Raw genomic sequence first — 16,744 nt, 5'->3', positions numbered from 1 at the left:
AATAAAAAAAATAAAAAATTGGCCCTTTAAGAGCTATGGGCGGAAGTGACGTTTTTGACGTCGCTTCCGCCCTGCAGTGTCGTGGGGGCCATCTTCCCCTCAGTCATCTCAATGTCAGCCCAGGGGACAGATGCGATCACCTCCGCTGATGCCGATGGCTCCGGTAAGCGACGGAGGGCACTGGATCGCGACAGGAGGGGGGGTGGCACCTCTCCTGCCACTGATAACAGGGATCTCACGGCGAATCCGCCGCAGAGTCCACCATTATCGTAAACACGACCGGCTCCTGAAAAGATGGATACCTCTGTTGTGACAGCTGCTGCCGTTACCGAGATAACTATCTTTAAAGTGGGGTTCCACTCAAATTTTTAACTTAATCTTACCCCCTTCAGTTAATTGCATAGATGTTCAAATGCCACACAAATTTTTTTTTTTTTTTATCGCTGTAATTACCTTTATATTGTACTTTATTGTGGCACTTCCTGTCTCTCCTCCCATGGGAGTAGGCGTGTTTATTGCCTTTCTCCGGCGCCGCACTGTCTCCTGGGAGCTTAGTGTCAGGCTTCCCAAGATTCAGTGCGGAAACAATGATCATGCGTGTGAACAAGCTGTGAATGAACAGCATTCACCGCATCCAGGAAATCAATGCTTTTGGGCTTCACATGCCCACGAGCAAGATGGAAACAGCCAGCATCACATTTTTTAAGTTATTCTTCAGTACGAAAACAGACAGAGGCAGAAATATTACACCCAAACTGTGAGTATTATTTTGGGATTAGCAAAGTGTCTCAATGACCTAAAAAAAAAAAAAAAAAAAAAGATTTTTTCGCTTTAAAGCGCCGACGTATATGTACAGGAGCCGGTCGGCAAGTGGTTAAAAAGGCCATTTTTTAAAATTGTATTTTATTTATTTATTTTTTTTTTTTGGTATGATCCGCCATATTTTCAAAAAGAATGCTAACATTTCACGACTTCTGCTGAGGAATGCAAGCTTTTGCGCACAACTAATATGTTGAAGTTGAGTTCTAGGTTTCATGCCCAGGAGACTCCGAATGGTTAATACCAGACGAGACATTTTTGATTTGTAATGAAAAGGAAGTCGGCCCTGTAAGCCTCTTTATCTAAGGCATATCATTCTAATATAACATTATTTTGAAATTACAGGACAACTTTAACGTTATCTACAGATAAATAGATGTTATGGCATTTTCCTTAATTACATCTTCAATTATCTCTCTAGCCTGGTGAATGTAAGATTGGCATCATGCCTGGACACATCCACAAGAAAGGAAGAATCGGTAAGATCGCTCTAGATGCATTTGAATAGATCACAATTGATGTATTTGATAAATGGCTGGTGATGTACTAATGCACTGCTGGAGATTTTACAGGGCTCTTAACCATTTCAGCTCTTGCCCCTGTATATCTCTTATGGACCAAGAGCAATTTTTACATTTCTATTATTGGTATGTTTATTCTGTGATAACTATAGCGCTGTGTCTTTCTATTAATGCACACAGCGTAGGGAGACACAATTCTAGTCACTGCATGCAAGAATGACTCCATAGTATATAATGGAATGAAAACGTAAACTCCACGCATTTTTAATCTATTTAAAGTGGTGCTCCAGTCGTTTTTATGATCATTTAGAATTCAGCAGCTACAAAAAAAAATGTAGCTGTTCACTTTCTAATAAACGCACGCTTGCCTGTCCCAGGATCTATCAATGCGGTCACCTGAACCGTCACTTCTCTCCCTCTCCTCTGCCCGGCGCATGCATGAGCCGCACTGTGCCCCCTGATCGGGCGGGCAGTCTTCTGGGACCGGTGACGTGCCCCAGAAGACTGCAGGGAGGGAGGGGGAGAGGAGAACTTCAGCTCAGTATCTGTCAAAACTCGGGGGAAAAAAAAATAAGTGTGTATGTGTATACAGTTGGGTCCATATATATTTGGACACGGGCACTGTTTTTTTTTTTTTTTTTGTTTTTTTGTTTTTTTTTTCTATTTTTAAGCTATTTACCAAAACATGTTCAAGCTATAGTTAAATGATTGACATGGGCTAAAAGTGCACACTCTCAGGTTTAATTTGATGGTCTGTACATCCAAATCAGAGGAAGGGTTTAGGAATTACAGCTCTTAAGAATATCCCCCCCCCCATTTCAAGGGACCCAAAGTATTTGGACAATCGAATCAAAAGCTGTGTCATGGCCAGGTGTGGGCTTCTCCTTCATTATTTCTTCATCAATTAGGCAGGTAAAAAGTCTGGAGTTTATTCTAAAGCCTCGTACACATGGTCTGATTGTTGGACGACCGAGCGTCTGATTTTTGTCAAAAGGGCGTGTGCCAGGAGTTTGTCTAGCATACTAACTATCCGCAAATTGTCCTTTGACGAACACGAACGTAGTGACGTACTATGAGAGTATAAAGAGGAAGTTCATTTCTCAAGCGCCACCCTTTGGGTCCTTTCTGCTAATTTCATGTTAGTAGAAGTTTGATGAGTGTTGATTCGTGATTTTCAGATCATACAAAACAAATGCCTTTTTTAAAATACATTTGGCATGACTACACGCAAAGCAGCTTCATTATTATCCCATTAACCAGTTGCCGCCCTCCCACCGTCAAATGACGGCGTCCCAGAACGGTCACTCTTGCGGGCCTGCGGAGCGAGGCGATCGTGGCCGCGTCGTGTTGCTAGAACATGGCGCGACCCCCGATTTCTGTAAAGAGCCACGTCCGCCAGCAATTAGCTGCACAATTAATCGTCAAGAATCGCTATCGCTATCGCGATCTTGACTAAAGTGTTTCACAATTCTTTCTATCTCTCTGCTCTTCTGAAGCCACAGCCATCAAAAGAAAGGAAGAGAAAAAACTGGGCAGTCTGCCAAGAATCACAACATTCTTTATCAGTTAAACTTCACTATAAATATTGTAACAATTTGTCAATGGAATAGACTTTGTGTGTAAGGCCCCTTTTCACACTGGGGCGGGAGGTGCGTCAACGGTAAAGCGTCGCTATTTTTAGCAGCGTTTTAGCATCGATATTTGGCCGCTAGCAGGGCGGTTTTACCCCCAACTAGCGGCTGAGAAAGGGTTAAAAACCACCGCAAAGCACCTCTGCATAGGTGCCCCATTGATTTCAATGGGCAGGAGCGGTATACACACCGCTCCTTCACCGCTCCAAAGATGCTGCTAGCAGGACTTTTTTTCCCGTCCTGCTAGCGCACCGCTCCAGTGTGAAAGCCCTCGGGGCTTTCACATTGGAGACAAAGCAGCTGCATTTTTAGGGCGCTTTGCAGGCACTATTTTTAGCGCTGTGGCGCCTGCAAAGCACCCCAGTGTGAAAGGGGTCCAAGTGGAAAAAGTTTAACCACTTAAACACTAAACCTTTTTCTGACATTTTGTTGGTTTCAAGTTAAAATCATTTTTTTGCTAGTGGTTGTTGCAATATTTTATGTCACACTGTATTTGTATTTGTGCAGCATTCTTTCAAATGCAATTTTTTTGGAAAAAATTACTTTATTGAATTAAAAAAAAAAAAAAAACTAACCAGTAAAGTTAGCCCTTTTTTTTTTTTTTTTTTGTATAATGTGAAAGATTTAACGTTGAGAGAATCGTGATCTTTTTATTCTAAGCAAAATAAATCTATATCTATATATATCTATCTGCGACCGGAATTTGTCCATATCATGCCTGATTTAGACTGATCTCCGTGGTCACTGTGTCGCTTTTGGCGGTAAGTGTCTCATTCAGGGAGGTGATGGCAGCCATCAGGTCCGCCGATGAAGGCTCTGCGTCTCCCATGCCTGCAGTTGCCGTCTGAGTGCAGTTCCTCTTTAATGCATTGTATGCATTAAGATAAAGTCTTCTGTGCGCAGCAGCCCCCTTCGGACTCCCTAATACTTAACCTGAGCCCCCCTCTCTGTCCAGCGATGTCCACGAGTGTCTCAACCATCCGAGACTCTCCCTCCTGATTGGCTGAGACAAAGCAGCGGCGCCATTGGCTTCCACTGCTGTCAATCAAAGTCTGTCAGCCAATCAGAAGAGAGAAGGGGCCGGGACGTGGCTTCGTATCTGAATGGACAGAGGGAGCTATGACTCGGGTGCCCCCATAGCAAGCTGCTTGCTGTGGGGGCACTCGACAGGAGAGAGGGGCCAGGAGCACAGAAGAGGGACCCGAGAAGAAGAGGATCTGGGTTGCTCTGTGCAAATCCGCTGCACAAGGCAGGTATCTATAACATGTTTGTTATTTTTATAGGAAAAAAAAAAACGCCATTTTCAAATTGCAGTGACTGACAAGTAAGGCTGCAAATGACACTGGATAAGGCTGCAGATGGACACTGATAAGGCTGCATTGATGGGCATTTAAATGTAAGTTTCTTTCTCGAACATCACGGGACACAGAGCCACAGTAATTACTGATGGGTTATATAGGTATCACTGGTGATTGGACACTGGCACACCCTATCAGGAAGTTCAACCCCCTATATAATCCCTCCCCCTTGCAGGGATACCTCAGTTTTTACGCCAGTGTCTTAGGTGATGGACGTGTAAAGATGTCCTGTGCTGAGCTCCAAAGGGAATATCCTAAGATCCTATACTGGGGCAAGCCAGGCGAACCGGATCCATTCAAAGTGTCTTTTCATGGCCGAATTGAATGGTACCCGGGCCTCGTGTCCGAAGAAACGAGGTTTTACCCGTAATGCTTCTCTTTTTAGAGAGCTGGACCCCGCAGATCAGAAAATGGCTTTAAACTTCCTAATTTCTGGCAAGGTGCTTTACGGTCCCAGAACTGTTGGATCCCCCTACTGATGGGGGCCCCAGTCTCTGATGGTTTTTTCAAACGGAGCCCACCGTGAGAGGTGAAGATTGGGTCTGTGTAAACGGCACCCTGCGGCTGGATAAGGTAAGAGGAGATTCCACAGAATTTTTGAGTTCTAGTGGCTTTTCTCCTTTAAGGTAAATGCATGCTATGCCTATTGTGACCACCGGGGGCTGCCAAGAGCACAAACCTACACATGCTGAATGTCTGTCTCAGGTGTTGTAATCGCTGTGTATGTCCCAGCGTATCAAGCAGGCTGCAAGCAGGTAAGGTGGATGGGGGGATTTCTCATGTTTGAATGTTCCCCCCCAGGCTAGAGAGGGGCCACAGGGGTCTAGAAAGTGGTTATACCACCCGGGCTCTGTGGCCTAATGGCCACCACATCTGAAGATAGCCGTTCAGGCAAATCTTGTTACCAGTCTCCCTCCCCCCCCCCCCCCCCATCCCCAGCCTTTTCTCCAGAGCATGACAGGAGAGTCGGCAGTGCAGGAAGCGCTCGTTTTTTTCAAAACTCGAGGGGGGGGGGGGGGGCGGTAGAGGAGGGGGCGGGATGTCAGCACAGAGTGTTTAGACTCCCACTCAGGCCAGCTGCAGGCTATTAAAGGCACTCTGTACAGGTGCACTCAGCCTTCTGAGAGACACAGAGCTGACGGTCGCATGTAAGGTGGGACACAGGCATTCTCCTAGGCAGCATTTACTGAAGTAACACCAGACTGAGCATTGGGTAGCAAGGCTTTTAGCCAGACTACATCGCTCAGCGGACAGTGTTCATTTGTATACCTCACACCTTGTTGCTTTGCACTATGGGTAGAAGAGGTTCAAGCACCCCAGGAACCAGAGACACTAGGGGATCTCGTTCAGGTTCTGAGGGCCCCCTGTCGGCAGCATCCTTCCCCCCTAAAGATGGGCCAGGGACGGCTAGCCAGGGAGAGCCATCGGGGTCAGGGGCTACACCTGCTTCTGGCACTTCAGCCCCTGTATATATTACACAAGAGGTTTTTTCCTCAACCATTAATGGTCTAGAGGAAAGATTAATGGCCGTGATTACGTCTTCACTCAGTGGAAGAAAACGCACTAGGCTTTCCTCTGTTCCCCAAGACCCTCAGACAGAGGAGCTCTGGGATAAAGGAGATGAATCCCTTTCAGAGGATCGGGATGGGATGGATGATTCCTCTTCGGAGGATTCAGGTGGAGAGGGACCCTCTGCGACTTCCCAAGAGGAGAAAGTCTTAGTGCAGATCCTCACTGGATTGGTCCGCTCCACATTTAAGTTGCCCATACCTGAAACTGCTAAAGAATCCTCTTCTGCTTTGGGGTCACTGAAACCTTTCCAAGCAGCACATGCTTTTCCTGTTCATACTTTACTTGAAAAGCTTATTTATTCTGAGTGGGATCACCCAGACAAACGTTTTTTTCCGCCGAGAAAGTTTTCAACACTTTATCCGATGGAAGAAAAGTTTATTAAAATGTGGGGAATACCGGCTATTGATGCCGCCATTTCCTCCATAAATAATAGCCTGACTTGTCCTGTAGACAATGCTCAGATGCTCAGGGATCCTGTAGATAAAAGGATGGAATCCCTATTGAAGGATGTTTTCTCCTTAGCAGGATCAGTGGCCCAACCTGCAAAAGCAGCGATTGGAGTCTGTCAATACTTAAGAGACGATGTTAAGCAGGTCATCAAAGTATTACCTGAACAGCAGGCCCAGGGGTTTGCTAACCTTCCAGCGGCCTTATGCTTTGTGGTTGACGCCATTAGAGATTCTATCGTGCAAACCTCCCGTCTTTCACTGGGGTTGGTGCATATACGTAGAATCCTATGGTTGAAAAATTGGTCAGCCGAAGCACCATGTAAGAAGCTACTGGCTGGGTTTCCATTTCGTGGTGCAAGGTTGTTTAGAGAGGACTTGGATAACTATATCAAGAGAATCTCTTGTGGGAAAAGCACTCTCTTACCTGTCAAGAAGAAGAGTAAGCGTCCCTCTTTCAAACGGACTCTTTCCCCAGCGCCGGGGGCTTCAGCCTCCAGGCAGTCTCGACGGCCGCCTCCATCGGGGTCCAGAGACAAGAGTCAACCCCAGGGACAAAAGAAGTCCTGGGGAAAGAAGCCTACTAGGCAAAACACTAAGACCTCTGCATGAGGGGGCGCCCCCGCTCACTCGAGTGGGGGGAAGACTGCGACAATTCTCAGAGCTCTGGCAGGAGGACTTCCAGGACAGATGGGTAGTCTCCACGGTAACCTTAGGGTACAAGCTGGAGTTTCAGGAATTCCCTTCTCCTCGGTTCCTCAGATCAAATGTTCCCAGAGACCCAGAGAAGAAGCAGTCGCTCCTTCTAGCGTTAGAGCGACTTTTGTCGCAGGAGGTCATTATGATAGTTCCTGCAAAGGACCAGGGATTGGGCTTCTATTCCAACCTTTTTACGGTCCAAAAGCCAAATGGGGATGTCAGGCCCATTTTGGACTTAAGGGATCTGAACCGATTCCTAAGGATTCAATCCTTCCGCATGGAATCAATTCGAACAGTAGTTCCCACCCTGCAGGGAGGAGAATTTCTGGCATCAATAGACATCAGAGATGCATATCTGCATGTGCCCATTTTTCCTGCTCATCAGAAGTTTCTGCGCTTCGAGGTAGGAGGGCGCCATTTCCAGTTTATGGCTCTGCCCTTTGGGATAGCCACTGCACCTCGAGTGTTCACAAAGATCTTGGCTCCTCCTCTGGCCAGATTAAGGGCTCAGGGTATAGCTGTCATAGCATACCTAGACGACCTGCTCTTGATAGACCGGTCGGTAGCCTCTTTGAATGGAAACTTGAGGACCACGGTCAGGTATCTAGAACACCTGGGTTGGATCCTCAACTTAGAAAAGTCTTTCCTAAAACCAGTAAGAAGACTGGAATATTTAGGTCTGATTATACATACAAGCCAGGAGAAAATATTTCTACCCCAGGCAAAGATCACTGCTTTGAGAGAGCTGATTCTGACAGTAAGGACCAAGAAGGGTCCCTCAGTCCGCCTTTGTATGAGGCTACTAGGGAAGATGGTGTCTTCATTCGAAGCAGTTCCCTATGCTCAGTTTCACTCAAGAATGCTGCAACACAGTATTCTGTCGACCTGGAACAAGAAGGTTCAGGCATTAGACTTTCCGATGCACCTGTCGCATGCGGTGCGTCAGAGCCTCAATTGGTGGCTCATACCCGAAAACCTGCAGAAGGGGAAGTCCTTTCTACCGGTTACCTGGACGGTGGTAACAACAGATGCCAGTCTGTCAGGTTGGGGAGCAGTTCTGGAACAGGCTGCGGTCCAAGGAGTATGGTCCAAGACAGAGAGGACCTTACCCATCAACATTCTGGAGATCCGGGCGATACATCTAGCTCTAAAAGCCTGGACTATCAGGTTACAGGGTTGTCCGGTCAGGATCCAGTCCGACAATGCCACAGCAGTGGCTTATGTCAATCATCAGGGAGGCACCCGGAGCCGAGCTGCTCAAAAAGAGGTGAACCAGATCTTAGTCTGGGCAGAGATGCATGTGCCATGCATATCGGCAGTTTTCATCCCAGGAATAGAGAATTGGCAGGCGGACTATCTAAGTCGCCAGCAGTTACTTCCAGGGGAATGGTCTCTGCATCCCGACGTCTTTTGGGCCATATGCCAAAGATGGGGGGTTCCAGATGTAGATCTCTTTGCATCCCGATTCAACAAAAAGATAGACAGATTTGTGGCAAGGACAAAAGATCCTCTTGCATGCGGGACGGATGCGTTGGTGATTCCGTGGCATCGGTTCTCACTGATTTACGCATTCCCGCCTATTCTGCTACTACCACGACTCCTTCGCAGGATCAGGCAGGAAAGGAAGTCGGTACTTCTGGTGGCCCCCGCTTGGCCCAGAAGGACTTGGTATGCAGAAATAGTAAGGATGACGGTAGGTTCCCCGTGGACACTACCGGAACGCCCAGACCTGTTATCTCAAGGTCCGGTGTTCCATCCTGCCTTACAAACGCTAAATTTGACGGTTTGGCTATTGAGACCCACGTTCTGAAGAGTCGTGGGCTCTCAGGTCCTGTCATATCTACCTTGATTAATGCAAGGAAGCCAGCTTCCAGGATGATTTATCATAGAGTCTGGAAAGCTTATATAACCTGGTGTGAATCCAGAGGTTGGCATCCCAGGAAATATGTCATAGGTAGAATCCTTGATTTTCTACAGATGGGATTAGAGATGAAGCTGGCCTTGAGTACCATCAAGGGCCAGGTCTCTGCTTTATCAGTATTATTTCAGCGGCCACTTGCTTCGCATTCTTTGGTCCGAAACTTTATGCAGGGGGTGATGCGTCTTAATCCTCCGGTTAAAGCGCCCCTAAACCCCTGGGACTTGAATTTGATCCTGGCTGTGTTACAGAAACGGCCTTTTGAACCAATAAGTCAGATTCCTTTGGTCTTGTTGACAAGGAAATTAATTTTTCTGGTGGCCATCTCTTCTGCTAGAAGAGTATCAGAATTAGCAGCTCTTTCCTGTAAGGAGCCTTATTTGATTATACACAAGGATAGAGTGGTACTACGCCCTCATCCTAGTTTTTTACCGAAGGTGGTTTCTGATTTTCATTTAAACCAAGACATTGTTCTACCTTCCTTTTTTCCAGATCCCTGTTCTCCGGAAGAGAGATCTCTACATTCGTTGGATGTAGTAAGAGCAGTTAAGGCCTATCTAGGGGCAACTACTCAGATCCGCAAGATGGATGTTTTGTTTGTGCTGCCAGAGGGTCCCAATAGAGGACAGGCAGCGTCAAAAGCTACCATTTCTAAATGGATTCGACAGTTGATCATTCAAGCTTACGGTCTGAAGCAGAAGATTCCTCCGTTTCAGATCAGGGCACATTCCACAAGGGCTATTGGTGCTTCTTGGGCAGTGCATCACCGGGCCTCTATGGCTCAAATCTGCAAGGCCGCAACCTGGTCTTCAGTTCATACATTCACCAGATTCTATCAGGTGGATGTGAGAAGGCATGAGGATATCGCCTTTGGGCGTAGTGTGCTGCAGGCAGCGGTACAGGGTCCTCAGGTCTGATTTGCACCCTACTTGGTCGTGGTTCCCCCCCCTCAGGTAGCATTGCTCTGGGACATCCCATCAGTAATTACTGTGGCTCTGTGTCCCGTGATGTTCGAGAAAGAAAATAGGATTTTTTAAAACAGCTTACCTGTAAAATCCTTTTCTTTCGAAGGACATCACGGGACACAGAGGTCCCACCCCTCTTCTAATACACTATATTGCTTGGCTACAAAACTGAGGTATCCCTGCAAGGGGGAGGGATTATATAGGGGGTTGAACTTCCTGATAGGGTGTGCCAGTGTCCAATCACCAGTGATACCTATATAACCCATCAGTAATTACTGTGGCTCTGTGTCCCGTGATGTCCTTCGAAAGAAAAGGATTTTACAGGTAAGCTGTTTTAAAAAATCCTATTTTTTTTCCTTAAAAAGTTTTTTTTCTTTAAAATTCCCTCCTAAACTTGGGGTGCGTGTTATACGCCGATAAATACGGTAATTTCTCAACGTGGCTGTGATTTGCCAGATCTAGGACAATCCTCTCATGTTAGTAGTTGTGACGAACTTCCTGGCACCCATTCTGGGTACCTCCGCCAAGATACAGCTTCCTCCACTCTGGACCCAGGAACCAGCTATTCTGCAGTGAGGGGAAAAAAAGTATTTGATCCCCTGCTGATTTTGTATGTTTGCCCACTGACAAAGACATGGTCAGTCTATAATTTTTAATGGTCAGTTTATTTTAATAGTGAGACAAAATAACAAAAAAAATATCCCCAAAAACACATTTAAAAAATGTTTTATAAAGTGATTTGCATTTTAATGAGTGAAATAAGTTTTTGATCCCCTATCAATCAGCAAGATCTCTGGTTTACAGGTATTGAGCTGAGATTAGGAGCACTCTCTTAAAAGAGAGTGTTCCTAATCTCAGCTTGTTAACTGTATAAAAGACACCTGTCCACAGAAGCCATCAATGAACCAGATTTCAATCTCTCCATGTAAGGGTAGTTGAAAGGAGCACCCAGTATCCGATCAGAAGTAAAATAGGGGAATAGTCGTTTTTATTGAATATGGTAGAGCATGATAAAACCAACACGTTTCAGGGGAACAAAGACTCCCCCTTCAGGGCTGCTGCTCTATGCTATAATGAATGGGGATGTGCCCAAAATGGCGTGTCGGTGACACTGAGATCTGGACGGTTGCGGTGTTCTCCAGCAGTTGGCAGCAAGGAGCTCTAAGGGCAAATCCACACTAGTGTTGCTGTCTGAAGTGCGATCTGCATTTGGAACGCTCTTCAGAGCACATTTGACCGGCGGTGGAGGCGTTGTATGCAGGCCTGTAAGTCCGTCTGCCACGGTGGGGAATGGGACTTGTAGTTTGTTAATTCACAGCTCCCTGAATGACACGGCTATACGGGTGGAGCTTTTTTTTTTTTTTTTTTTTTTGTGTTCCTATTTTGGCTAGAGTAAGGACCCCCTGTAAGGTTTATCTTTGCCGTCTTTGTTCCATTGGGGAGATTTTCCTTCATTTCCTGTCCCATAGCCAAACCTGAAATTTAAGGAAATCTCTGCAAGTTAAGGGAACCTCTTGGGGACCCCCCAGGTCACTGGAACTAGTGTCCCCAATGAAATATTTTGCCCTCTATTACTTTTCTAGGGACAAAATATGGGATTTTCTTTACTTTCAATGGCAAGGGTGGCTCTCCCTAATGGGGACACAGACGGCTATAAAAATTGACAGGGGTTCTAATCCCATCTCCCCTCAATTCAAAACAAATAAATTGCCTTTAGTTATACTTTAAACACGAAGGTGGCGAGGTAGATTGTGCTTGAAGCAAATCACATCAGCGTACTTGTAAAAAAAAAAAAAAAAATTAAACGTATTGTGTTACAAAGAAATCTTTCCCTGCTGGATGAAATATTCTGGAGAGAGAGGCGCGGTGTATTTATTGTCTGTAGAGTAGCTGTAAATGCACCCGGGTTTTTCATCAGCCAGAAAGGCCCTTTTATGAGATTATATTCTGTCTTTGCTGGAGCCATCGCTCTTTCTCCTCCTCCCAATTTTTTTTTTTTCCTCTGCAGTACAAAAGAGCAATGGTTGTCATTTAGGAAGTGCGGTATTTACTGTACAGCCACGCGCTATTTACCCCTCCAAACAGTCCGGGTCATCTTATAAAATAATATTGCAGCCGTGATACATTTTTCGGGTGAGCGCTCTGTTTCACAAAGCCAAGCCATCATCTGCCCTGAAGGGACAGCAAGAACATAGCAGGTTCCTGACATATGTTCTCTTTTGGGTGGCTGGAGATGGAACAGATGCATTCTGGGAATAGTTCATCTCTTCTAGCCAAATTGAACATTTTTCCAGTTGTAGTAGAAGAATTTTATAGTTTAGTAGCTAGGTTTAAAGAACTCTGCTAAGCACTGTTGAACTCACAAAATGACGACAATGCAATTTTAACATACAAGCCCTTCTTGTGCTAAATACATAATGGCTTTAGGAGGTCCCATTGGATCGAACATGTATACTTAACCACTTCAATACAAGGCATTTTCACCCCCTTCCTGCCCAAAGCCAATTTTCATTTTTCAGCGCTGTCGCTCTTTGAATGACAATTGCGCGGTCATGCGACGCTGTACCCAAATTACATTTTTATATTTTTTTCCCCATAAATAGAGCTTTCTTTTGGTGGTATTTGATCACCTCTGCGTTTTTTATTTTTTGCGCTGTAGACAAACGAAGAGTCATAAGTTTTTGAAAAAAAAAACTTATTTTTTACTTTTTGCTATAATAAATATCACAAATTAAAAAAAAAAAAAAAATTACATATTTTTGGTAAAAAAAATCGCAATAAGTGTATATTTATTGGTTTGCACAAAAGTTATAGCGTCTTCAAAATAAGAAATAGTTTTATGGCATTTTTATTAATAATTTTTTTTTTTTTTTACTATTAATGGCGGCGATCTGCGATTTTTATCGTGACTGCGATATTGCGGCGGACACTTTTGACCATTTTGGGACCATTGGCATTTATACAGCGATCCATGCTATAAAAATGCATTGATTACTGTATAAATGTGACAGGCAGGGAAGGGGTTAACACTAGGGGGTGATCAAAGGGTTAACTGTGTGTCCTAAGGAGTGATTATAACTGTAGGGGGAGGAGACCGATCAGTTTTCCACTGTACTGGGATCATATGTTCGGTCTCCTCTCCCCTGACAGGACCAGATCCACAGACCTGCTTGGTTAAAGGGCAATCACAGGTGCCCGGCGGACATCGCGGCCGCCAGGCACGCGCATCAGGTCCCAAGTGACGCGGCGGGGACGCGCGCTCCCCCCAGACGGCCGGGAAGCCCAGGACGTCATATAACGCCCGCCCAGAATGGGAGATCCCATCTGCGGACGTCATATGTACATGGGCGTGTATTGAAGTGGTTAAAGTGAACAGCCTCAGATGATACAGCGATGAAACAAATCTCCCTATATTTTATGTTTTTGTATTTTTGTATGTTTTTATGTTTTACATGTATATCTGCTGTCTTCAGCTTTATATATTCTTTAGAAAGTTCAGATTGTGTTAGGAGATCTTCTCTAACTGTTCAGCACTGCAGTGAAGCCTGGGCATACGGCCAAGACAACTGATTGGAGGAAAGGCGCGCACACACCCCCTCTCCTCATAGGTAGAGCTTTTCAGAACTGTTCCTTGAATAGTTCAGCACTTTGCTAATCTATTTACAGTATAGCACCCTCCCAAACACAAAACTCCGGCGGCTTTTATCTCAGTTGACGGAGACCTTGTCAGGAGTTACCAGGCTGATAACAGAAGAACGGAGCAGGAGAAATCTACGGGACATAGTGCTTTGACGAGAGATAGGAAAACACTGCAGGTATATGTGCCCAGCTCAAATTTCATGAATCGGGTTTACATCCACTTTTAAGTAGGAGCACTGGGGCTGTGACCGGATGAGGATGTGAGTGAACGTGCACAACACTTCTCCCTGTCTTACCTAGCCATCCTGTGACGCTGATGAGAGCGGTGGAGGCCGGCCGACGAGCTGCGAGGATTGCTGGGTGAGCGGTGACAGCCTGCGGCCACGTGATTCTGGGGCTCTCGGCCTGATAGTACTTGGCTGAGTGGCAGCGGCTATATTAAAGGCTCCTGTTGCGCCCCCCCTTGGATGGTGGAACACGTGGCGGTGGGAGGCTGTCGCCCCCCCCCGGACGGAGGGACACCTAGCCGAGTGGTGGCGGTGTGAGAGGCTCCCGCCGCTCCCCCCCCCGGACGGTGGAACAACTCCAGCAGCTGTGCATGCTGGCAAGGGACAATTACTGAACGCCAAGATCTGAAAGTTTAATCCCCCCTGAAGCACTGTATGGCAAGGGGCGACCACTCTGCGCTTTGAACCAGCCTGGCAAGGAAATGTGGATTGGTGAGACCATGTATTTTCCTCCACAATTAAAATAGAAACAACTTCACTGCCAGTGTGAGAGACTGGCAAAAAGCTAAGGGCCAAGACTTTACAGTGTGACTTTATATTTTTAAATGCGAGTGGATCTTTTTCTTTTTTTTTTTTTCTCTGCACTCAAGATTTAAATAGAGGAGATTTAGCTTGTTCAGCAGTGACATCTAGTGGACACTCCGCTATTAGCGTCGGGGGGAAAAACGGGGTATATCTCCGGGTGCCAGCTCCATTCTTTTTTTTTTTTTTTTTGGGGGGGGGGGGGGGGGTGCAGGTGTTGTTCCATCTTTAGAAGCATTGGGCTATTAAGTACCCCACCATGCTACAAAGAGGGGGGAGGAATAAATGCAGCAGGACAGTGCTAGCGCTATTATGCAGTCACAGCGAATTGCAAAGGGGAGTCAGGCAGCTGCTAAACTGGAGAGGTTCGCGCATACCCCGGGCCAGACCCCCCCCAAAAAGGCGGCCAGCAGAATCCGCAAGAACATTCTAAACCACAGTCTGGGGCTTCTGCTGTGAGAAAAAGCGAAGCCCCAGTAGCCAAGTAGCAGCAGCGATGGAAGTGAATAATCAAGGAGGGAAATCTGCAGGGTAGGAAGTTTAAGGATACTCCAAAATCACTATCTGGGGTGAGTGCCCTAATAGAAGCAGAACCGTCACTAAAGGAGGTTTTGCAAGCAATTAACTCCTGTAAGCTTGAACGAATTGTCTGACCAGCTTAAAACTATGAGGGAAGAGCTGTCCTTTGTTAGGCATGACCTGCAAAAGGTTCACGAAAAGGACCACCGCCCTGGAGAGGAGAGTTAGCCTAGTGGAGGATGACCCGAATCCCATTAAATGGGAGATAAGAACTGTAAGAGAACAAATGATTAACTAGGAGATAAAAATGGATGACATGGAAAACAGGTTGCGAAGAAAAAATAGTGAGGATTATGGGGTTCCCTAAACAAAGTGAGGGTCTGGATCCTGTTGCATTTCTGGAGAATAGGTTTAAAGATTTATTTGGAGAGGACACTTTTTTTTTTTTTCAAATTTTTTTTTTGCAATGGAGCGAGTCCACAGGGTTCCTTCTAGACCTCCCCCACCAGGAGGCCCTCCAAGATCCCTCCTGGTAAAAATGTTTTATTATAAGGACAGAGTGACTATTTTGCATTAAGCCAGAGAAATGGGTAATATCCTCTAATGGTACCAGAGTTCTCTAGACCCAGATTTTTCACCTGACCTGCAAAAACGGAGGGCCAAGTTTGGGGAAACGCAAACTACAACAACTGAAAGTAACTAACTTATGCATTACTATATCCAGCAAGATTGCGGGTAACCGCCTTAGGGGAGACTTTTTTTGATACTCCTGAGTTAGTGGCGGGGTGGTTGGCAACCCATAAGGGGAGACTATAGAATAACTGGAATGCTTTACCCTGAGGATAGAAAACAGGAGTTTCACCGGTAGCATGATCGATTTTAAGACACAGCAAATCACCAATTTTGAATATTAGTTGTAATATGAGGTGGGGGGGGATCGTCGTATTTAGGATAGAGGAAACAATGTGCATATTATATAAGACGTGTGGGTTTTTTTTTCCTTTTTTCTTTGTGTTATTTTTGTTTGTTTACATGGTTGTAATACCATGTGGTGATGGCTATGGGGGATTTTAATATGGTCCTGGACCGGAAATTGGATAGGTTCCCCCTGGGGACACAAATGAGCACCGCAGCCGATAACCGACTGTCCCAATTTTTGGAAGAGGCTGGACTGAAGGATATTTGGAGAGCAAGGAACCCAGAAGCCCGGCGGTACTCATGCTTTTCCAGGACACACTCCACACTCTCCAGAATCTATCTTGTTCTGGTGAAAGAGAAGGCGCTGTTTGTGGTAAAGTATGTAAGTTACATGTCAGGCCTCTCGGGTCATTCTCCGGTGACAGTAGAATTAGGGGAAGGTAGCTGCCCCAGGGAATGGAAAATAAGAATATATATATAATTTTATATATATATATATATATATATATATATATATATATATATATATATATATATATATAACCCTAGAGAATAAAATGGCGGTCGTTGCAATACTTTGTCACACTGTATTTCCGCAGCGGTCTTGCAAGCGCACTTTTTTGTAAAAAAAAAATACACATTTTAAAAAAGACAACATTAAAGTTAGTCCAAATTTTTTTTTCTTTTATATTGTGAAAGATAATGTTATGCCGAGTAAATTGATACCCAACATGTCACGCTTCAAAATTGCTCCCGCCCGTGGAATGGCGACAATCTTTTACCCTTAATCTCCATAGGCGATGTTTAAAAATTTCTACAGGTTGCATGTTTTTAGTTAGAGGAGGTCTAGAGCTAGAATTATTGATCTCGCTCTAACGATCCCAGTGATACCTCACATGTGGTTTGAACACAATTTTCATATGCGGGCGC

At 45.4% G+C, this 16,744-nt stretch overlaps 1 protein-coding gene across 1 annotated transcript in view; it reads left to right on the top strand.

Moving 5' to 3' along the window:
* The window catches only part of SUCLG1 (succinate-CoA ligase GDP/ADP-forming subunit alpha), a 102,451-nt gene that overhangs the window by 37,895 nt on the left and 47,812 nt on the right, over positions 1–16,744 (top strand). The window contains exon 5 of the mRNA XM_073611015.1: positions 1,241–1,298. Coding sequence (XP_073467116.1) covers positions 1,241–1,298 — 58 coding nt within the window. The remainder of the gene's footprint in view (positions 1–1,240; positions 1,299–16,744) is intronic.

Source organism: Aquarana catesbeiana, linkage group LG01 (assembly GCF_042186555.1).
Source record: "Aquarana catesbeiana isolate 2022-GZ linkage group LG01, ASM4218655v1, whole genome shotgun sequence".
NCBI classification, from domain to species: Eukaryota; Metazoa; Chordata; class Amphibia; order Anura; family Ranidae; genus Aquarana; species Aquarana catesbeiana.
Note: the sequence above shows the minus strand (reverse complement) of the source record. Positions and strands in the feature narration are given on the sequence as shown.